Source organism: Oncorhynchus nerka, linkage group LG11 (genome assembly GCF_034236695.1).
Source record: "Oncorhynchus nerka isolate Pitt River linkage group LG11, Oner_Uvic_2.0, whole genome shotgun sequence".
NCBI classification, from domain to species: Eukaryota; Metazoa; Chordata; class Actinopteri; order Salmoniformes; family Salmonidae; genus Oncorhynchus; species Oncorhynchus nerka.
The window spans coordinates 35,669,469-35,693,619 of NC_088406.1; the positions used below are offsets into that span (position 1 = coordinate 35,669,469).

The window sequence follows — 24,151 nt, forward strand, 5'->3', positions numbered from 1 at the left end:
GCGGTCTGAGTCCCTCTAGTCATTTGTGTCTTAATTATTTCATCAAACAGTTTGCTTAAAGCATCAGTGCATTTCATTGATTTGATTAAAACACATAGGATGTGTCTATACATGGAAAAATAAACATTTTAAAATTAGACCAATTGATTGGTCGAAAGAACAGACGACTCTTGGTTGACCAAGATTTGTTTTGTCTGGGACAGCCCTAGTGTGGGGGTGTGTGTGTGTGCGCACGTATACATGTGATCCCTGAAATTACAGGGGAGGCAAGGGAGCAGGGAGAGCCTATATTCCCTCTTAGCCAGGATAGCATAGCTGTGGTTTCCCTCTCATATTCAAGCACCAGCCAGTAGGCCACTTTTATTAGCTTACTCCACACACATTGGTAGGTGGAAATTTAGATCTCCCAAATATAACTTTAAATTGCGTTAAGAAAACTCAGACCTTACACTGAATGTTTTGAATGGCATTCGTGAAGGCTAGTGCAAGATTTACAACGAGGTGTGCCCCCAACAATTCATTATAGACGACAGGGTTGCAAAAGTACATATGAACTTAATGTTTAAATGTATACAGTATGTGGGTATCAATTACTCATTTGTGTTATGTTCAGAGACATTTGACTCTGGTCTTTCTTGGTTGGAATATATTTTGCCCATGATTCTAGGGATTGGACTAACCTGTAATTTAAAATGTATTTCAAGTTCAAATTAATTTCTCTCAAGTTGTAGGCTAGTGATTCATTCAGAGTTTGCTGCCTGTGGTGCTTCTAAATGTTATAGTAGGCATGTATTGCTCAATTTCTTAAATGGTTAGACTAGCTAGTTATTGCAAACATCCAGCACGAGGTGTTAGGCCTATCTAGTAGGAAGTAGGCCTACTGTATAAGCCTCGTCCGAGCCAGAATAGTCCATAGGGCAGGAGGCGCCTACCGGTATCTCCTGTTTCTGTAGTGGGAGGCAGCTTGCTGTATAAGTACAACCTCTAGACAGACTAGCTTCCTATCTAATATAAATCAAATTAGCTTACTAGGCTTGTATCATGCAGCTTCTACTTTCCAAGCAAAGGAAAACAAAAAGTAGAGAAACACAATACTGCTGAATCATGTTAGGCTTCATTGCCTCTTTTCCGTCCATTGAAGCGGCTGATTCCCACTGTTTTAAAAAATAAATATGTATTTAACCTTTATTTAACTAGGCAAGTCAGTTCAGAACAAATTCTTATTAACAATGACGACCTACACCGGCCAAACCCGGACGACGCTGGGCCAATTGTGCACCGCTCTATGGGACTCCCAATCACGGCCAGTTGTGATACAGCCTGCCATAATAATGTGCTCACTGCTCATCCTCTCTCCCCATTGGCTTTCTGCGCCTTTACTCAATCACAGCATCTGAACTAGCCAGCCCCCAATGAAAAACCCACATTTTACATGTTACAGCAAGCTGAAAATAACTCCCAACGTGCATAGACATGAAAGGGCCTTTTAAAAACAGTAAAAAAAAACATCAAATTGCTTTTTATGTTTCATCTCCTTCCAGAATGTTTTTTTTCCTTTATAATGCTTTGACTTTATATGGCAAGGTGCTCTAACAATTAGCAGCAGTGACAGTGAGGACGTCCTGTGGTGAAAAGTGAGGCTGAATGTCTGTTGCTGTGTGTTGCTCATTAGGAGTGAACACACATTGAGGGGTTCCAGACTCAGACACATTTCCCTGATAAACCCCATCATAAAGCTAAAAGCCCATCCGTTGTTACACTGTTGAAATACCACCTTAATATCACAAACACACGGCATGACTAGTTGTTCCAGAAAGAAGTCCGGTCAGCCCATTCCCATGGGAAGAGTAACATGAGAGGGAAGTGAGTTTCATAATGTAGGCCTACCTCGTCAAGGCAGTTTGTTTCTATGGTTCGGAAGAGGCTGTCGTTTCTGAATAAAAGCATGAAAGAGGAATGAAAAAAAAGTTGAATAAAAGTTTAGAAGAAGCCCATGTTGTTCTCCTTTTTGACTGAGGTTCAGTCCTGATTACAGTTTTTATTTTTATGACTGTTCTCAACATGGATCTCTCCTGTAACTACAGTGCCTTGCGAAAGTATTCGGCCCCCTTGAACTTTGCGACCTTTTGCCACATTTCAGGCTTCAAACATAAGATATAAAACTGTATTTTTTTGTGAAGAATCAACAATAAGTGGGACACAATCATGAAGTGGAACGACATTTATTGGATATTTCAAACTTTTTTAACAATTCAAAAACTGAAAAATTGGGCGTGCAAAATTATTCAGCCCCTTTACTTTCAGTGCAGCAAACTCTCTCCAGAAGTTCAGTGAGGATCTCTGAATGATCCAGTGTTGACCTAAATGACTAATGATGATAAATACAATCCACCTGTGTGTAATCAAGTCTCCATATAAATGCACCTGCACTGTGATAGTCTCAGAGGTCCGTTAAAAGCGCAGAGAGCATCATGAAGAACAAGGAACACACCAGGCAGGTCCGAGATACTGTTGTGAAGAAGTTTAAAGCCGGATTTGGATACAAAAAGATTTCCCAAGCTTTAAACATCCCAAGGAGCACTGTGCAAGCGATAATATTGAAATGGAAGGAGTATCAGACCACTGCAAATCTACCAAGACCTGGCCGTCCCTCTAAACTTTCAGCTCATACAAGGAGAAGACTGATCAGAGATGCAGCCAAGAGGCCCATGATCACTCTGGATGAACTGCAGAGATCTACAGCTGAGGTGGGAGACTCTGTCCATAGGACAACAATCAGTCGTATATTGCACAAATCTGGCCTTTATGGAAGAGTGGCAAGAAGAAAGCCATTTCTTAAAGATATCCATAAAAAGTGTAGTTTAAAGTTTGCCACAAGCCACCTGGGAGACACACCAAACATGTGGAAGAAGGTGCTCTGGTCAGATGAAACCAAAATTGAACTTTTTGGCAACAATGCAAAACGTTATGTTTGGCGTAAAAGCAACACAGCTCATCACCCTGAACACACCATCCCCACTGTCAAACATGGTGGTGGCAGTATCATGGTTTGGGCCTGCTTTTCTTCAGCAGGGACAGGGAAGATGGTTAAAATTGATGGGAAGATGGATGGAGCCAAATACAGGACCATTCTGGAAGAAAACCTGATGGAGTCTGCAAAAGACCTGAGACTGGGACGGAGATTTGTCTTCCAACAAGACAATGATCCAAAACATAAAGCAAGATCTACAATGGAATGGTTCAAAAATAAACATATCCAGGTGTTAGAATGGCCAAGTCAAAGTCCAGACCTGAATCCAACCGAGAATCTGTGGAAAGAACTGAAAACTGCTGTTCACAAATGCTCTCCATCCAACCTCACTGAGCTCGAGCTGTTTTGCAAGGAGGAATGGGACAAAATTTCAGTCTCTCGATGTGCAAAACTGATAGAGACATACCCCAAGCGACTTACAGCTGTAATCGCAGCAAAAGGTGGCGCTACAAAGTAATAACTTAAGGGGGCTGAATAATTTTGCACGCCCAATTTTTCAGTTTTTGATTTGTTAAAAAAGTTTGAAATATCTAATAAATGTCGTTCCACTTCATGATTGTGTCCCACTTGTTGTTGATTATTCACAAAAAAAATACAGTTTTATATCTTTATGTTTGAATACTGAAATGTGGCAAAGGGTCGCAAAGTTCAAGGGGGCCGAATACTTTCGCAAAGGCACTGTATGTATATATCTAAGTAACTGTGTCTCTCCCCTTCCCCTGTCTATAGGTGTGTGCAGTAACGAGGTGCTGGTCCCAGAGAGGGTGAGTGCTGTGCTGGGGAAGAACATTACTCTGGGCTGCAGGGTGGAGGTGGGCACCAACCTCAGCCTCACCCAGAGCTCCTGGGAGCGTCGCCTGCCCTCAGGCACCATCACCCTGGCCGTCTTCAACCCCCAGTTTGGCATCTCCATCTCCCCAGACTACGCCAGACGCCTGTCCTTCCTGAACCCCTCCGTGCACGATGCCACCATCGTCCTGGAAGGCGTGGGATTTCAGGACATCGGGTCTTACACGTGTAAAGTGGCGACGTTCCCACTGGGCAACACGCAGGCATCCACCACCGTCAATATACTAGGTATGTGGAACTCTTAGACTGCTTCAGACCTGGTCAATTGACCTTATTCCCTTTATAGTGCACTACTATTGACCAAGACCTGCATTGGGCTCTAGTCAAAAGTAGTGCACTATAGAGGAAATAGGGTGCCATTTTGGATGCTACACCAATGGGCCCTAGTCAAAAGCAGTGCTCTAAATGGGGAATAGGCTGTCATCTGGGATACAGACACTCGGCGTCCGCCATAAAGAAACAGTTACTTTTTGTACTGTAGAAGCATATAGCACCAGCTCCATTTTACCTGGATGTCCTTTCTCAGAAAATGTTCTCATTGTCCCCATGAATTATAGGAGGTCAGTTCAGACTTGATAAATATACATACAGCTAGCCTTATTACTGTAGGAGCCAAATGCCACATAGATTTACTGACTTAATATAAACAAATCCACACGTAAAGGTTCCAACTCGTATGGACACATTATAAAGTAGCACCTTACTGAGAGTGAACTTTAAGGATTGTTGTGCGGTCAGCATGTGTTTCCACCCCTATAATGGTTGATTGGATTGTGGATGGTGATGAAAGCTGCAGCCAGCCAGGCTTCATGTGTATCTCTCCTGAGACTGAGTCCCAAATAGCACCCTATGCCCTATGTAGTGCACTACTTTTGACTGGTGAAAGTAGTACACAATATAGGGAATAGGGTGCCATTTGACACTCGGCCCTAGGCAGGCTCTGATGACTAATGAGGGCTACATTAAGTGCTGCTGTGACAGGATGCTGCCTGCCTCGACTCAGTGTCTGGGCCTCCACAGCCTTCCATTAGCCCACATTTACCTTTAGTCTTTCTGTCTCCCAAATGGCATGGTCTTCTCTAGTGCACTGCTTTTGACCAGGGGCCATGGGGAATAGGGTCATTTGGGACGCAACCTTGGCTTCCACCTCTCTTCCTTTACTCTGTGTTGTTGTTTATTGGGGGTGTTTTATTTCTTACCACTGTGAGTGGGTACACTCCTCTTCTGAGAATAATCACTGATATAAAAACAAAAATCTCATAGTTTCCCTTTCAACAACGGTTGTAAGAATGTAATAGTCTGGGACAGATTTGAATCTTATAAGAGCAGTGCAGTGTACATTCAGGTAATGAAACCCCCCCACCCCCCATTCTCTCTTTCTCGTTCTGCCTCTCTCTCCCACCCCCTTCCTCCTAACCTTACAAAAGGCAAAGGGTTACATTTTAATGGTAGGAGGAGCTTTGCTACTTGAGCCTCAAGCCCCCACCTGTAAACAATGGCAAAGGAATAATACACCACCACCGAAACTCTGAGAATTAGAATGACCTTTTGTTTGGGATTGTTATTGCTGACAAGGAAGTGAGAAACCTTATGCAGTTTTCTAAGAGACTGAGTTTCTGCTAAGACTTAAAAGAGAAAACGAGAGATGTCAAGTGATGATACTAGGCCTGACATTGCGGCAAACTCCACAGTCTGGCCCAGTCCCACTTTAACTTTCTGAGTTATTGTATCATCAAACCATAAGCGGTCTTCTACTCAGGCACAGATCTCTCTGTATGACTCACTGATAGCCATGTTTTACTGTCCATGACATGCATTTGATGTGGAGCAATAACATCTTCTCTTTTCAGCTGAGTCATAAAAACTAAAAAGAACATAACATCGCAGCAGTGCAGTGCCATGGCAAGACTTGTTCAATTGTTGAGGGTCAAATTAAATTTGTATGTTTTATTGTTAGAAGTTGTTTCATTAGATAATCAAAATATCCATTCTCTATGATTTACTTGATCATCCAATGAGCCCCATAAATGCAGAGATTGGTGATAATTGTAATTATTTTTAAGTGTACTGATTGATATGTCAAAACTGTGGAGATACTGCATGGTTTGACCACTAGCCTTACAGTTGAACTGTAGTCCTGATTGGCTGGCTTTGTCAGCCTTTACTCTTCAGTTCAACCAAAAATAATTTGCAGCATTTTCATTTAATTTCTGCATTTCCTGCACTAATTTGACATAATTTCCACACTTCCATGTAGGGCTCCACGATATTGGCAAACAATCTAGTCCTTAATTTTCAGTGAACTGTTGAAATCATGAAAATAGAATGATTATTCTAATTCTATAGTTATAATATAGTAGTGGGCACTTTGAATAGTGTTGTTTGACATGATAATGAACGAAAATGCCAGAGAGGAGTTATCATGACAGGGTAGAAACCTACATTTAATGTTTTCTCTTAGCTTCTCCATGCAGCCCAAAGTGGGTGGTAAACTCAATGTAAAGAACATTTAATTGCACGTCCCCCTGATTTGGTTACTTCATGTAGCTAACATATTGTAACGAACCTGTGTTTATAAGCGCGGAAATCGACTCTGCCACACGAGCATGCTTTTGCGGCACAGTCGATAGCGCGCCGGACCTCGGGCTCGAAGGTCGAGGGTTCGAGACCTGCTCACTGCTGTTTCATTACAATATTCATGCTTTGCGTATTCCTCTTTGATTTATAAAATCAAATCAAATGTTATTGGTCACATACACATGGTTACACATGGTTAGCAGGTGGTGAAGAAGGAGCCTTCTTTACCACACTGTTGGTGGACCATTTGCTGCACAAACAACAAGCTGATTTAGGTCTACACCATCACTGGTATTATCAGCCTGTATCACTACTTATGTTTGCTCTGACTCATTACATTTATTAGCTAGCTAAACAACTAACTAGCGATTAGCATTAGTGGCTAACAAGATTTCGGCCCAACTTGCTTAGAAAATACAATCTAGCTGTTTGCATATGTAAGAAACACAAACTAATAGTGTAATTATATAACGCTAGTGGATTTATATTATGAAGCAAAGTGAAAACTGCATCGTTTTCTTCAACTTTGTTGCATGTGCTGCATTGACCATTCAGACTGAATGCAAGTATCTGTCTCGTGTTCCAGGAACAACAAATGCGCTCCTTGAGTGACGGGGCGGGGCTGGGTCTGTGTGGAAAGTGGCATGGAGAGAGAGTGGAGAGAGATGACTCAAGAAGCGAAGTAAACTATAAAAATCTATGTTATACACTGGATCGTGCATCAATACCAGTTGTCAGGCTGGTAGGTGTAACTGGTGTAGAAAGTCAGGCGCAGGAGAGCAGAGATGAGTGAAACAACGCACTTTACTCGACAGCACAAAGTAAACCATTTACAAAGTGCTAAAAGAACGGTTGCCACAAAAACATGGGTGATAAACAGCACCCGGTACAAACCAGCCGGAACATACCGACCTGAACAAAATAACAATCACACACAAAGACATGGGGAAACAGAGGGTTAAATACATGACCAGTAATTGGGAAATGAAAACCAGGTGTGTGGAAAAATGAGACAAAACAAATGGAAAAATGACAAATGGATCGGCGATGGTTAGAAGACCGGTGACGTCGACCGCCGAACACCACCCGAACAAGGAGAGGCATCAACTTCGGCCGAAGTCGTGACGCCAGTATATCGTAAAATAAGGTATACCGCCCAGCCCTACGCGTTCATGGGAGCATAGCGGAACTGGGCAGTGCGTGGGTGAGACAGGGCCAACACGGCTCCTAATGCCCACTCTCTGCCTGTCTGACGGAAAATCATTACCCTCTGCACTCAACAAGATAGATCTGAACCACCCCCTCCTGACAGCCTCTCCAAATTAGCACGTACCCCTGATTTGGTTACACTGGCGGGAAGGGGTTAAGGGGGTGGGCTATGGTCTATGGGGTGCCATGATGCCCCCTTAACACAACAGAGCTACTGTGCGCGGTCAGTCAGTGGGGTGGGGAGGGGGAGTGTTAATTAGATGAGGGTGTGGGGCACAATGTGAGCAGGTTGATTGAGATGGCTGCATGATGCTTGGGCGTAGGAAACAGGTATATTTTTAGAAGAGGGAGTCTCTGGGGTGTCGTTCCACTGTGAGGAGGGGTACGGCAGATGTCTGGGGGCGATGGCCTTGTCTGGAGGATCTGTATGTGTGCCCCACATGCCACACTGTCACTGTGAAATGAAGTCCAGCAGCTGTTAGTGCCGTGCCCTCTGCAAGGAGAGAAGGAGACCATGGACAGAGAGAAAGAGAGGGGGAAGGAGAAATGGACATGGCAAAGAAAGAGAGCAGGGTAGGGGAGATTCAGTAGCCTGACAACTGACACTAAATGTTTCTGCTGCTCTGTCATTCGCTACAAACTTTAGTCTGAGACTACCGTCATTGAAGTTGTTTGTGGTGACATGGGGCAGGAGGGGCGTTGTACAAAATAAAGTTGTCTCTAACCAATCGGAGTATCAAAGCCAATGCCAAATTTTCAAACCACTGCTTTACCCACGTGTGTTCTGGCTCTGGCCCAACCCATTGGTTTCTGGACCAATCAGACTGTCCCAAACGTGTTTGCGTTCGGTGAAAGGTCGGGGAGGTACTCAGATCCAGACTCCTTGCAGAGAACAAACTAACATCATTGGGTGTGGCGTAGCGGTTGGCCGGAGCAAGGAATCTGGGTAGCCAGGCAAGAGATTCAGATGAGTAATGATGGAAAAGAAAGGCAGCCTGACAGCTCCTTGAATCATAGATCTAAACACTAGAGCCAATTTGTGAAGTGGAGTAGTGCTTTCTAGCCTCTCTCCCTCTCCTGAAACTGTGGAATTGTGCTAATGAAATTCCACAAAATACACAACATGCACAGCATCAGATTAGCAAAAAAATGGAATTGCACATTATCCAAACAGGTTGACGCATGAAAGCCTTTAGCCTAGCATATTTACTTCACACAAAGTTGCCATAAATTCAAAGCACACGCATAATTGGCATTGCTGGACTGCAGACGCGAACGCAGTTAATAAACCCTATAGGAAGCGCCTACAGTATATCCTATAAAATAATTTGTGTCTCTTTGAGCAGTCATTGTGACTCTTCAGACAGTCACAAATTTAGTAGGCCTAGGCACAATTCACTACATAGGCATCTCTGTCACAGACATGAAGCCTGTTAACAATTCAGAGGCATGAGGGAAATTTCTATCTTGTCCTGTCCTAGAGCCTAAGCTATTTTCCTATCCAGTCCCAATCCTACGGAGAAATCCTGACTCCTGTCTCGCATGAAAATTCATAACTTTATTCTGTAGGTTGCAATATCAAAGCACTTCTTTCTCCTATGCATGTCAAAATACCGCTATAATGTTTCCCCCTCTTCTCTGCGCAGTCTCGTACTTGCTAGCCAAGTGAGCGCTTCGGTAGGGAATGTGTTATCAACAAACGATATGAGAGTAGATATCGATATTTTAGAACAAGAGTTGGTCCCTGTTAAGATACGTACCTTGATATTGAAAATATTTCCACTCTTCATCTCCCCGTTATTCATGAGCGGATCTGCTATCTGTATAATCATCAACTAGATTTTGCCAAATATAGGAGATTTTCCGTCATTCGTTAAAAGGAGGTTATCTAGCAAGTTTAGCAACTTTGGTCATTTGACTTTTTTTGACTACTGTCACAAAGTTTGTATGATTCAACAACGCTGTACTCTGGGTGTGCTCTGTGAAAAAAAATCGAGGAACATGATAACGCTCTGAATTTATGGACGGCCTGTTTTGCAATTCACTACAATGTCATTGCTGATCAAAGATAGTTACTAAATATCAGTTTCTTATTTGAGGAGATCCTTGGCATAGTGACCATATCTTGTTTTTAAACCCTTTAAATGGGCACTTCTGATTTTTGCGGTATTTCTTTGCGGTATTTCCTTGGACTCTCGGGATAAATATGAATGATTTTTATCTTTAGTATTATGTCTGTCGGTGCACTAGAACAGTGAGAGTGGTGGTCTGTGAAACAGGTAGAGTGTTATGTTACAGCGGTCACTGTCCGTTCACATGGATCTGTTTATGCTTCTCTATTGAGAGAAATCTGTGTCACGACTGATGTCTCAACCCACAGTAACTCAGCATCCTCACAGGAAGCCGGTGTAACATAACCCTAGCTCTAAAGCACTGAATAGCAGCACACATTAACAGCAACCCAACTCCCCAGTTCAGGACTGGACACCACACAATGAAACACAGACACACACAACAGCACGGAGTATTATGTCTGACATTGCTCTGTGTTAAACTGTTTTTCTAAGTCATTATGAACCGTATTAGCAAGCCATGAGTAGTAGGAGCAGTTTGAAAGTACAGCATTTACAACACAAAATCCATTGTTTTGGTTTAGGAGGAAGGGAATATAATTCAAACAGCTTCATGGAGATGCTCCAAAAGTCACTCTAATATAAATGTCTTGGTCGATGCTGCACAGTAATTTTCCTTTCATAAACACAGAAACATCTCTCACAGACATCTTCATCTCCAGCACAATAACAATAAAAAGAGTTGAGTTCCCTCCAAAGTGCTCCTATAGTATCAGATTGCTTGGCTCATCAATTTTTAATAGATATCTGTGAAATGCAGGAAATCAATCTACTGTGTCTGGCAGCAGAGTGTATGAGTGTCCCGTGGCCACTTCCTCCTCTCTGTCCATATCCCCGTCCCTGTTTTATGATGCACATTATTTATTCATCTTCCATATACAAAATATCAATACTCATTTTGTAATCTATTCTGTTTTGTCATCTCCCCGCGAGCCCCTTTTCCTCTCTCTCCCACTGCATCTCTCTCTTTCTCTCTCTCTCAATGTTTTTTGTCTGTATGTACAGTATATTTTCTATGCCGCTAAATGAATTGCCTCATTGGGAACATGATAGTTTTATAATCTTTATCTCTCTCTCCCCTAGTGGAGCCCAAGGTCTACGTCTCCGCCGGCTCTACGGCCCTGGTGGATGGTGGTAATGAATCAGTGGCGGCCACCTGCATAGCAGAGCGCGGCCGGCCTGCAGCTGAGGTGTCCTGGGAGACTGAGCTGTTTGGCCGCTCTGAGGTCCAGACGCAGGATGAGCCCAACGGCACCTCCACCACGCAGGTATAAACAGAACAGAGCTACTGCTTTGACATTACACCACAGTACCGTGTTTCAAACGGCAACTTATTCCCTACATAGTGCACTACTTTTGACGAAGGCCAGTTTTTGTCAGTTTTGCCCTGGTCAAAAGTAGTGCAAAATATAAAGGGAATAGGGTGCCATTTGGGACACAGGCATGGTCTCACACACAATCAACCTCCTCATGGGGTGTATGTACAGTACCAGTCAAAGGTTTGGACAAACCTACTCTTTCCAGAGTTTTTGCTACATTGTAGAATAATAGTGAAGACATAACTATGAAATAACACTTATGGAATCATGTAGTAACCAAAAAAGTGTTAAGATTCTTCAAAGTAGCCACCCTTTGCCTTGATGACAGCTTTGCACACTCTTGGCATTCTCTCAACCAGATTCACAAGGTAGTCATCTGGAATGCATTTCAATAAACAGGTGTTCCTTGTGAAAAGTTAATTTGTGGAATTTCTTTCCTTCTTAATGTGTTTGAGCCAATCAGTTGTGTTGTGACTAGGGCTGTGACGGTCACGAAATTCTCAGTCAGTGATTGTCAAGCAAATAACTGTCGGCCTCACGGTAATTGAGCGTTAATTAACATAAACACATTTAGCTTCTCCTGGCTTCCACGCCTACAAGCCATTTTTAAAAGTCTAATAAATCCATGTAGTATAGCACACACCTTCACAATAAATCCATTATTTATTTTAGACAGGTCTAAAGAAGCATGATATGAAGAAAATGTAGTCTATTTCAGAAGAAAAGAATAGCATACTCTGAGTTGTCCTGATGTGGCTATGCCAAATGGCTGTGGGCTACACTAGTTCATTTAGCAGACAAGATTTGCTTATAATTCCGTGGCATTATTTTATAGTATGAAGAATACAATTGATAGAAATATTTTTTCCAAGTGATTTGAGGGAGTGTGCTCGTGCGGCTATTCTGTGTTAAGCCGTTAACCAAGGTACTCCTATATGCTTAATTTAGAGTTATTCATGTAACTTTAGTTATTCTACGAAGGTTGGGCTATATGTGTAGATTTTTTATACATTGTAAAACTGCATGATGAGACCAATGGTGATTTGAAAAACGTTGCTTGAAAGGCATGAGCTCTACTTTGTTTTTTTTTGCGCAGGCTGTACACACTCCAATAGTCTCTCATTCATAATTTGACAAACACTTGATAATGCCTCGAATTTCAGGGCAGCATCCCCTTTGTTGCCGTAATGCACCCTAAAATAATTAATGCCTTTTGCGGCCCGGAGTGCTGCGTTGTGCCTTTCTCCCTGAGTGTGCTGCGCAATCCAAAGCGTCTATCACTCACACAGCTCTCCGTCACTTGATCGGGTCTTTCTCACAGGCTACAAGTGAAGACAGACACATCCAATCAAAATCCAATTTATTTATATAGCCCATCGTACATCAGCTGATATCTCAAAGTGCTGTACAGAAACCCAGCCTAAAACCCCAAACAGCAAGCAATGCAGGTGTAGAAGCACGGTGGCTAGGAAAAACTCCCTAGAAAGGCCAAAACCTAGGAAGAAACCTAGGGAGGAGCCAGGCTATGTGGGGTGGCCAGTCCTCTTCTGGCTGTGCCGGGTGGAGATTATAACAGAACATGGCCAAGATGTTCAAATGTTCATAAATGACCAGCATTGTCAAATAATAATAATCACAGGCAGAACAGTTGAAACTGGAGCAGCAGCACGGCCAGGTGGACTGGGGACAGCAAGGAGTCATCATGTCAGGTAGTCCTGAGGCATGGTCCTAGGGCTCAGGTCCTCCGAGAGAGAGAAAGAAAGAGAGAATTAGAGAGAGCATACTTAAATTCACACAGGACACCGGATAGGACAGGATAAGTACACCAGATATCACAAACTGACCCTAGCCCCCTGACACATGAACTACTGCAGCATAAATACTGGAGGCCGAGACAGGAGGGGTCAGGAGACACTTGTGGGCCCCATCCGATGACACCCCCGGACAGGGCCAAACAGGAAGGATATAACCCCACCCACTTTGCCAAACCACAGCCCCACACCACTAGAGGGATATCTTCAACCACCAACTTACCATCCTGAGACAAGGCCGAATATAGCCCACAAAGATCTCCGCCACGGCACAACCCAAGGGGGGGGCGTCAACCCAGACAGGAAGATCACATCAGTGACTCAACCCACTCAAGTGACGCACCCCTCCTAGGGACGGCATGAAAGAGCACCAGTAAGCCAGTGACTCAGCCCCTGTAATAGGGTTAGAGGCAGAGAATCCCAGTGGAAAGAGGGGAACCGGCCAGGCAAGGGCGGTTCGTTGCTCCAGAGCCTTTCTGTTCACCTTCACACTCCTGGGCCAGACTACACTCAATCATATGACCCACTGAAGAGATGAGTCTTCAGTAAAGACTTAAAGGTTGAGACCGAGTTTGCGTCTCTCACATGGGTAGGACGCATCTGCTTGCTTCCGTATCCAATTCCAAGGTGCATATTGAAGATATTGGAAGAAGTGTCCACAAGATGAGTAGGCCTAACAAACAGCTAAAGCACTAGCCTATGTCTGTCTACTCTCCCCCATAATACAAAAGTCGACCTATTCTATTCTGTGCGAGAAATAAATATTCCATACATAGTCTGGGACAGTGGGATGCGATAGATCCCAAATGAATAGCATCCCCAAAACTTTTTTATGCAGTGTGGCTGACGCAACAGATCAGAATGTTTAGCTTAAAATGTTGATAAACTATTAGGCTTATTTCTTCACATTATAAGCTCAGCAATGCGCACATTATAGAAGGCTATAAGCGCAAATGTTTCATTAGCGGAAAACACCATTATCAAAAGTGACCGCAAACGCAATTATCCATTATGCAATCTTTATTGTGAAAATGATCTTTCTTTCTAACTGTGCCAACCATCGTGATCTTCCCCTTCAGGAGCTGCTGGCTGAGCTCATAAGAGGTGAAGAAATTGTTACACGTGACATTGTGCCCCCTCAGTTCATCTGTCACATCAAGCACAACCCGCATCCCCTGGTTCTTCTCCGGGCCTCCACTGGTCAGCTTCCCTGTGTAGACTTGCGTCTCCCAAGGGTAGCTGGATTGTGCATCACAGGCCACCCATATCTTGATGCCATACTTTGCTGGATTTCTGGGCATATACTGCCGGAAAAGACAGCAACCTTTTGACAAAAGAGATTACTATCAGTAATTAGTGTCAGTGTCACAGAAAGCAATCACATAAATAAATGATATTACAGCAATACATAATACAATTAACAGTGAAAATCACTTACATAGCAGATATGAAAAAATGTTTTACCTCTGAATGGAACCAGTCTCTGCATCCCAGAGACTACATGTAGCCTTGGGACCTATGCACACCCGCCAAGATTAGCAGCCCTATGTAGGCACGCAGGTCAATCTCATCCATCCTTTTCCAGTTGTCTCCAGGATGAATTTTTCAATGGCTGGTGTGATGAACATGTAGAATGTTGAGGCGATGTCCTGGGCATGGGCAACTGCATGTCTTGTGGGCCTTGGGGTCATTCTTATGACATGTTGTGCCGCTATCCTGCCCTGGTTGTCATATGGTGACAAGGACCATGTTATTTTGCTGTTCTTTGACAAAAATGTTTCTCTTTCAGCTTGGGGGATTTTTCTTCTTCTGAAGATGATGCATCGTGCTCTGGGTTGTATTCTTCCCCATCTTCTTCTTTAGATACCTCCTCCTCTTCTAAATCATTGTTCTCTTGTTCCACCTGGACAAAACACTCTAGGAAACATCATCAACTTTTAAGTTGAAAAATTATCATTTAAGGGGTTTTCTCTTAAGACCCTTAAGACAACACAAGGGTAAAGACATGAAGGTCAGTCAATGCAGAACATTTCAAGAACTTTAAAAGTTTCAAGTGCCGTCGCAAAAACCATCAAGCTCTATGATGAAATTGGCTCTCATGAGGACCGCCACAGGAAAGGAAGATCCAGAGTTACCTCTGCTGCAGAGGTTCATGAGTTACCAGCCAAAGAAATTGGAGTCAAAATAAATGCTCAAGTAAAATACACATTTTTTTTACCTTTATTTAACTAGGCAAGTCAGTTAAGAACAAATTCTTATTTTCAATGACGGCCTAGGAACAGTGGGTTAACTGCCTGTTCAGAGGCAGAACGACAGCTCGGGGGTTTGAACTTGCAACCTTCCGGTTACTAGTCCAACGCTCTAACCATTAGGCTACCCTGCCGCCCCACATCTCAACATCAACTGTTCAGAGGAGACTGCATAAGTCAGGCCTTCATGGTCAAATTGCTACAAAGAAACCACTAATAAAGGACACCAATATGAAGAGGAGACTTGCTTGGGCCAAGAAACACAAGCAATGGACATTAGACCAGTGGAAATCTGTCCATTGGTCTGAAGAGTCCAAATTTTAGATTTTTGGTCCCAATCGCCATGTCTTTCTGAGACGCAGAGTAGGTGAACGGATGATCTCCCCTTGTGTGATTCCCACCATGGAACATGGAGGAGGAGGTGTGATGGTGCTTCCCTGGTGACTTTGAAGAATCTAAAATATATTTTGATTTGTTTAACACTTTTTTGGTTACTACATGATTCCATATGTATTATTTCATAGTGTCTTCACTATTATTCTACAATGTAGAAAATAGTGAAAATAAAGAAAAACCCTTGAATGAGTAAGTGTGCCCAAACTTTTGACTGGTACTGTATATAGATCATGAAGCAGGCATGCAAAGCTCACACAAACACTCTTTAAACATGCTCCACCACCCAGGTGCGCTACGTGTTGGAGCCACGGAGACACTCCCAGGGCCACACGCTCACCTGCGTGGTGCGCCACCCGGCCCTGCAGACTGAGTTCAGGATACCCTACGTGCTCAATGTGCAGTGTGAGTGTTTTACATTTCTTTTATTTAGCCTTTATTTAACTAGGCAAGTCAGTTGAGAACAAATTTGTATTTACAATGACGGTGTTTGGGGGGACCAGGCGGACAGGGCAGCAGAGCAGTAGGGTCATTGAAATGGAACAATTAGATAATCTTTTACGTGATTAGTACAGTGCATTCGGAAAGTATTCAGACCCCTTGACTTTTTCCACATTTCGTTACCGTTACAGCCTTATTCTAAAATTGATTAAAAAATGTTCCTCATCAATCTACACACAATACCCCATAATGACAAAGTGAAAACATGTTTTTAGAAATTTTAGCAAATGTATTAAAAATCAAAAACAGAACTACCTTATTTACGTAAGTATTACCAGACCCTTTGCAATGAGACTCGAAAGTGAGCTCAGGTGCATCTTGTTTCCGTTGATCATCCTTGATATGTTTCTACAACTTAATTGGAGTTCACCTGTGGTAAGTTCAATTGACTGGACATGATTTGGAAAGGCACACACCTGTCTATATAAGGTCCCACAGTTCATAGTGCATGTCAGAGCAAAAACCAAGCCATGAGGTCTGAACGTGTTTTTCCCTTGTCATTATGGGGTATTGTGTGTCGATGAGAGTTTAAAAATAAAACATTTTTAGAACAGGGCTGTAACGTATCAAAATGTGGAAAAAGTCAAGGGGTCTGAATTCTTTCTGAATGCACTGTATATAGAGCTGTGTGCCACTATGACAAGGAGAGGGGTAGCTCGCTATCTTTGTGTTCTGTTTGAGAGGGGTTGCTGTGCTGATAGGTGGGCTTTATGGTAGATGGTTTGTCTTGTCTCAGATACAGCTCCTGCTCATATTTCAGCATGCGCTCTCTGACTACATAAAGATTTATTAGACAACTGCCACATGTATCAGTGAAGGGCTGCTGTCTGTATCTGATCTATAATCTGTCATGTCGATAGCCTGTTTTACAGTGCAGTATGCTCAGAGACCAGACCGACTCCCCATCTTCCCTCGTTTCCTCATAAAAGGGCCATTAAAGAGTAATCTTAATTTTATAATCATTGATGCATGCTTCCTTGGCAACCTGAACTGATGAATAGTGTATAGTATCTGTTTGGACTATGTGAGTGCAGGTTAATGAAGGTGTTTTATGAAATATTGATCAAGCCTCAGCAGCAGCAGCAGGGGGAAGAGAGGTGGGGGGAGGTGGGTGCAGAAGGGTGGAGATGCAGAAAGGCGAGGTTAATACAGGAAGAGAAAGGCTTTGGAACTCAATAAATCATGTCAAATGCAGAGGCAGGGGATTTTAAGTGCCAAAGAAGCACAATTTCTCCACAAACAAAGTGCAAAGGTCGACATGACGCATTCATAACGTCTTGTTCACTGCCCGGCTTTGTACTGTAATACATTCTGCCTGCTCACTCTTCAAAAGTCAAAAGGGGGAAATTGGATACCAGAGTCACTGTTTACTACATGTATTACAGTACAGTCAGTGGCATCTGTAATACCTCTGGTAGGCTTCTCTCTGTTCTGTTTGTTTCTGGTGGTGAGCTGCTGGAGAGAGTGGATTGATTATTATCTCCTCACTCTGGCCTGTCTGATGTAGCCCTACATCTCTCTCTCTCTCTCTCTCTCTCTCTCTCTCTCTCTCTCTCTCTCTCTCTCTCTCTCTCTCTCTCTCTCTCTCTCTCTCTCTCTCTCTCTCTCTCTCTCTCTCTCTCTCTCTCTCTCTCTCAACCCCTGTGCTGTAGAATCCTTTGCCTCTGCTTTTTCATTTTGATTATCAGTTTTTTTGTTCTTATATTGCTTGCTTTTCCCCCTGGGGCGAAAGCTCATTTGTCATCGCTGTACTACAAGGGAGCACATTGGCCATTGTGTACAATGCTTTATTATTATTATTTTTTTTTTTTTATGAATCTCTTGTTCTGTATAGAACAAATATTCTTGGTCAGTTGTGTTATTAAAGGATCCTGATCATAGTGTATCTTATACAATAGGCCTACATGGTATGTACCCTAGTCTACTTTATTACAAAGTAGCTAAGTAACAAATAATAATTATAATAAGATTGTGCTTCTTTTCCAGTTGCTCCTGAGGTGACGGTGGTAGGATATGACCAGAACTGGTTTGTTGGTCAGGACAATGTGAAGCTAGACTGTGGAGCCAAAGCCAACCCACCTGCCCACCACTTCTCCTGGACCAGGTCAGGGTCCTCTAGCTAGCAGCTTACCCACCCACTACACCCCACAACATGCCATACACTGTCCCCGTCACAAATAGCACCCCATTCCCTATGTAGTTTGCTACTTTTGACCAGGGCACATAGTAGTGCACTATAATGAGAATAGGGTGTCATTTCGGACGTACCACTACTGTGATCATTGCTGGCTAGTAATATCCAGCAATGTTTGTGTATCCCTGTGTTTATATATGATCTCCTTTCTTAACAGGTTGGATGGACCGATGCCTGACGGTGTGGATATAGTGAACAACACTTTTACTTTCACTCGTCCTCTGGAGAGAAATGACTCTGGACTGTACAGGTGTGAGGTGTCCAATGACATCGGTCCACGCGGTCAGGACGTTCATGTCTGGATACAAGGTGAGAAAGTACGGCCTTGGTTAAACCCTTCAGGCCCTCCATTTGCACACATTCCAGACACCAGAGGAGAAAAGAGTAACATAAACACAGTATTGGCACCAAAGGTTAAAATTGTTGTGGTTTTGGCAACATTAGATATCTGTGATATCATTAGAGAGTGAGTGTTTCACCCTGTTTGTTTTTAGGAATACAGTGTGCACTAATATGCAACGATATGCCTACTTGTCAATGGGAGCACAGTGTGCAGCAATTTGCCCTTTTTTGTTTCTCTTGTTTGTTGTCAAAGGTAATTTTTCAGGGTTGGACACGATGAATAACACAGATACAGTAACAGACGCTCCCCGTAAAAGGGGACGTGTGCTCCATGCTCTGCTGTAAGAGCTGCATGTTGTTTCCTTCACTCATCAAGAGATGACTAATGATATTTACTTTAATTGAATACACATTAATTAATGACTGACTTGCAAAACAGACAGAGGACCCCCCAAAAAAAAAAAGCTGTCCTCACAACAATACCAGGCTGTTCTGATGCAAGCGAGCACTGCTTGTAGAACACACAGCCAGCAGCTTCCCCATCCCCGCTCCCTCTCCTCTCGTCTCCCTCCTCCACCTCTCAGCACATATGAAAGCTGCAGGCTAAGGTTAAATCTAGACTTGGTTTCCTCTATCGTAATCGCTCCTCTTTCACCCCAGCTGCCAAACTAACCCTGATTCAGATGACCATCCTACCCATGCTAGATTACAGAGACATAATTTATAGATTGGCAGGTAAAGGTGCACTCGAGCGGCTAGATGTTCTTCACCATTCGGCCATCAGATTTGCCACTTTTTTTTATTTTTTTATTTCACCTTTATTTAACCAGGTAGGCTAGTTGAGAACAAGTTCTCATTTGCAACTGCGACCTGGCCAAGATAAAGCATAGCAGTGTGAGCAGACAACACAGAGTTACACATGGAGTAAACAATTAACAAGTCAATAACACAGTAGAAATAAAGGGGAGTCTATATACAATGTGTGCAAAAGGCATGAGGTAGGCGAATAATTACAATATTGCAGATTAACACTGGAGTGATAAATGATCAGATGATCATGTACAGGTAGAGATATTGGTGTGCAAAAGAGCAGAAAAGTAAATAAATAAAAACTGTGGGGATGAGGTAGGTGAAAATGGGTGGGCTGTTTACCAATAGATTATGTACAGCTGCAGCGATCGGTTAGCTGCTCAGATAGCAGATGTTTGAAGTTGGTGAGGGAGATAAAAGTCTCCAACTTCAGCGATTTTTGCAATTCGTTCCAGTCACAGGCAGCAGAGTACTGGAACGAAAGGCGGCCGAATGAGGTGTTGGCTTTAGGGATGATCAGTGAGATACACCTGCTGGAGCGCGTGCTACGGATGGGTGTTGCCATCGTGACCAGTGAACTGAGATAAGGCGGAGCTTTACCTAGCATGGCCTTGTAGATGACCTGGAGCCAGTGGGTCTGGCGATGAATATGTAGCGAGGGCCAGCCGACAAGAGCATACAAGTCGCAGTGGTGGGTAGTATAAGGTGCTTTAGTGACAAAACGGATGGCACTGTGATAAACTGCATCCAGTTTGCTGAGTAGAGTGTTGGAAGCAATTTTGTAGATGACATCGCCGAAGTCGAGGATCGGTAGGATAGTCAGTTTTACTAGGGTAAGCTTGGCAGCGTGAGTGAAGGAGGCTTTGTTGCGTAATAGAAAGCCGACTCTTGATTTGATTTTCGATTGGAGATGTTTGATATGGGTCTGGAAGGAGAGTTTGCAGTCTAGCCAGACACCTAGGTACTTATAGGTGTCCACATATTCAAGGTCGGAACCATCCAGTGTGGTGATGCTAGTCGGGCATGCGGGTGCAGGCAGCGATCGGTTGAAAAGCATGCATTTGGTTTTACTAGCATTTAAGAGCAGTTGGAGGCCACGGAAGGAGTGTTGTATGGCATTGAAGCTCGTTTGGAGGTTAGATAGCACAGTGTCCAATGACGGGCCGAAAGTATATAGAATGGTGTCGTCTGAGTAGAGGTGGATCAGGGAATCGCCCGCAGCAAGAGCAACATCATTGATATATACAGAGACCAATGATCCTTATAGGACACATCACTGCACTCTATACTCCTCTGTAAACTGGTCATCTCTGTATACCTGTCGCAAGACCCACTGGTTGATGCTTATTTATAAAACCTTCTTAGGCCTCACTTCCCCCTATCTGAGATATCTACTGCAGACCACATCCTCCACTTAAAACACCTGTTCTGCCAGTCACATTCTGTTATAGATCCCCAAAGCACACACATCCATGGGTCGCTCCTCTTTTCAGTTCGCTGCAGCTAGCGACTGGAACAAGCTGCAACAAACACTCAAACTGTAGGGCCCTATGATTTCCTCGATTAGGATAATGCGAACGAAATCACAGAATTTGGTAATAAAAATGCAATCAACTGTAAAACTTGGAATATTGCAGAATTTTCCATAATTTGGCTGATTATTGTAGTAACTTAAATGATTTCATAATTGTAAAATTACAGACGAGTAATTTTCGATTGGGGTGTATTGGGGGGGAGGGGGTTGATCGATCATGCGTAGGAACCTTACGTCACCTCAACTTGGCTGTCACTTTGAGAAACATGTCGAAGAGGCACCAATTCGTCAAAAAAACAAAACAAATCGACCCTAACCCCTAAATTCAGAGCAGAGCAATACCCAATGGACTATTATGAGTCAGGCGATAAGCTGTTTTGCAAATTCTGTCAACATACTATTGATTGGACCCGTAAAAATAAGTGTGACAGCCTTTTAAAGTCTGAAGCCCATGTGAAGAACAGGGAAAAGCACCGTGTTACACGGAACCAAACCAGCTACGCGCGTGCGCCATCGTGCATATATTTATTTTGTCAACCCACACCAAAAGTGATCACGACACGCAGGTTAAATTATCAAAACAAACTCTGAACCAATTATATTAATCTGAGGACAGGTCGAAAAGCATTTTACATTTATGGCAATTTTAGCTACCTAGCTTGCTTGTTGCTAGCTAATTTGTCCTGGGATATAAACATTGAGTTGGTTATTTTACCTGAAATGCACAAGGTCCTTTACTCCACCAATTAATCCACACATAAAACGGTAAACCGAGTCGTTTCTAGTCATCTCTCCTCCTTCCAGGCCTTTTCTTCTCTTGACTTTATATTGCGATTGGCAACTTTCATAAATTAGGTGCATTACCGCCACTGACCTCATTTGTCTTTCAGTCACCCACGTGGGTATAACCAATGAGGAGATGGCACCTGCTTCTATAAACCAATGAGGAGATGGGAGAGGCAGGACTTGCAGTGCGATCTGCGTCAGAAATAGAACTGACTTGGCAACGCAGACGTTCGTTGGTGCGCACGAGTAGTGTGGGTGCAATAATTGAATAATATAGATTTCTACATTTATTTTGCAACTCTGTAACACTGTTGTTTTGAAAGAGCATATGAATTAAATAAGTAAAGTGTCTGGACAAATAGCAAAGGCTCTGTAAAGGAGTGAGAGTCTCTAGTAGAAAGTCAAGAGAAAAAGGAGATTTAAGAGGGTCAGACCAGTGTGTGTGTGTGTGTGTGTGTGTGTGTGTGTGTGTGTGTGTGTGTGAGATTAGTTATTCCCCCCCTCTCTCTGGGAAGTCATGTGAGAAGATAAAACGTGCGAGCAGTGTGGGTGCAATAATTGAATAACATAATTTCTAAATTTATTTTGCAACGCATGCGACGCAAGCGGTGTGGTCAGCCTGTTAGCCAGAGCATGCCTTTTCAAACGACAATTACTAGTGCAAGCGCATCAGCAGATTCAATACGATAATTTATTCAGGGCTTTGTGGCTGTGTGCGCCGAGTCTGACATCCCCTTAGAAAAGCTAAGAAAGCTATGGCCGTTTCTAGTGAAGCCTTGCAAACAGGGAGGGGAGTTACCAGAAAATGAGAGCAGCCTCCGTCAAACTCACCTGCCCCGTGTGTTCGACCAACATATGACTGCCGTTCTACTGAAGATCCGCGGGAAGAGGTTTATGGTGGTTGTTGACGAAACAACAGATGCAAGGGATGGCAGCGTTCTAACATTGTCATTGGTGAGTTAACTTAACTTGACAGTCTATTAATATACCGTTGCAATAGACTACATTTACATTCTGCAATGTTAATTGTCCACATGCAAATTGTGATATTCCAAACCACAAGCTATCGTGGTGAAATATAGCGATGCATAATGTCAACAGCCGTCTGCCTCTCCATCTAGCTAACTATCGCAGTATCTATATTGTGCTTACACTTAATTTAAATAACACTTATTTTGTCACAATATTATTTTAGGTTAAAACATAATTAAAGTTGTTCCTTATATTTCATTGCAGGTGTTGAAAACCAGCACTTTCTGGTGGATGTCATTTTCATGGACAGATGCAACTACTCAACGTTTTCCCAAGCTATACAGTGACTTGCGAAAGTATTCACCCCCCTTGGAATTTGTCCTATTTTGTTACAACCTGGAATTTAAATTTTGTGGGGGTTTGTATCATTTGATTTACACAACATGCCTACCACTTTGAAGATGCAAAATATTTTTGGGTGTGAAACAAACAACAAATAAGACAAAAAAAAACAGAAAACTTGAGTGTGCATAACTATTCACCCCTCCTTAAGTCAATACTTTGTAGAGCCACTTTATGCAGCAATTATAGCTGCAAGTCTCTTGGGGTATGTCTCTATAAGCTTGGCACATCTAGCCACTGGGATTTCTGCCAATTCTTCAAGGCAAAACTGCTCCAGCTCCTTCAAGTTGGATGGGTTCCGCTGGTGTACAGCAATCTTTAAGTCATACCACAGATTCTCAATTGGATTTTGGTCTGGGCTTTCAAGACATTTAAATGTTTCCCCTTAAACCACTCAAGTGTTGCTCAAGCAGTATGCTTAGGGTTGTCCTGCTGGAAGGTGAACCTCCGTCCCAGTCTCATATCTTTAGCGCCATCCGTCATTCCTTCAATTGTGACCAGTTTACCAGTCCCTGCCGATGAAAAACATCCCCACAGCATGATGCTGCCACAACCATGTTTCACAGTGGCGATGGTATTTTTGGAGGTGATGAGAGGTGTTGGGTTTGCGCCCGACATAGCATTTTCCTTGATGGCCAAAAAGCTCGATTTTAGTTTCATCTGACCAGAGAACCTTCTTCCATATGTTTGGGGAGTCTCCCACATGCCTTTGGCAAACACCAAATGTTTGCTTATTTTTTTTATTTTAGCAATGGCATTTTTCTGGACACTCTTCCGTAAAACCCAGCTCTGTGGAGTGTATGGCTTAAAATGGTTCTATGGACAGATAATCCAATCTCTGCTGTGGAGCTTTGTAGCTCCTTCAGGGTTATCTTTGGTATCTTTGTTGCCTCTCTGATTAATGCCCTCATTGCCTGGACCAGGCCCTCTCTTGGCAGGTATATTGTATTCTTTCCATGTTTTAATAATGGATTTAACGGTACTCCGTGGGATGTTCAAGGTTTCAGATATTTTTTTATAACCCAACCCTGATCTGTACT

General features: G+C 43.0%; 1 protein-coding gene across 3 annotated transcripts in view; it reads left to right on the plus strand.

The window, feature by feature from the left end:
- Positions 1 to 24,151, plus strand: part of LOC115136772 (uncharacterized) — a 99,148-nt gene that overhangs the window by 36,680 nt on the left and 38,317 nt on the right. For all 3 annotated transcript variants that reach the window (XM_029672536.2, XM_029672535.2, XM_029672537.2), the window contains exons 2-6: positions 3,761 to 4,108; positions 10,882 to 11,066; positions 15,861 to 15,975; positions 18,058 to 18,175; positions 18,423 to 18,574. In XM_029672536.2, the coding sequence (XP_029528396.2) occupies positions 3,761 to 4,108; positions 10,882 to 11,066; positions 15,861 to 15,975; positions 18,058 to 18,175; positions 18,423 to 18,574 (918 nt within the window). The remainder of the gene's footprint in view (positions 1 to 3,760; positions 4,109 to 10,881; positions 11,067 to 15,860; positions 15,976 to 18,057; positions 18,176 to 18,422; positions 18,575 to 24,151) is intronic.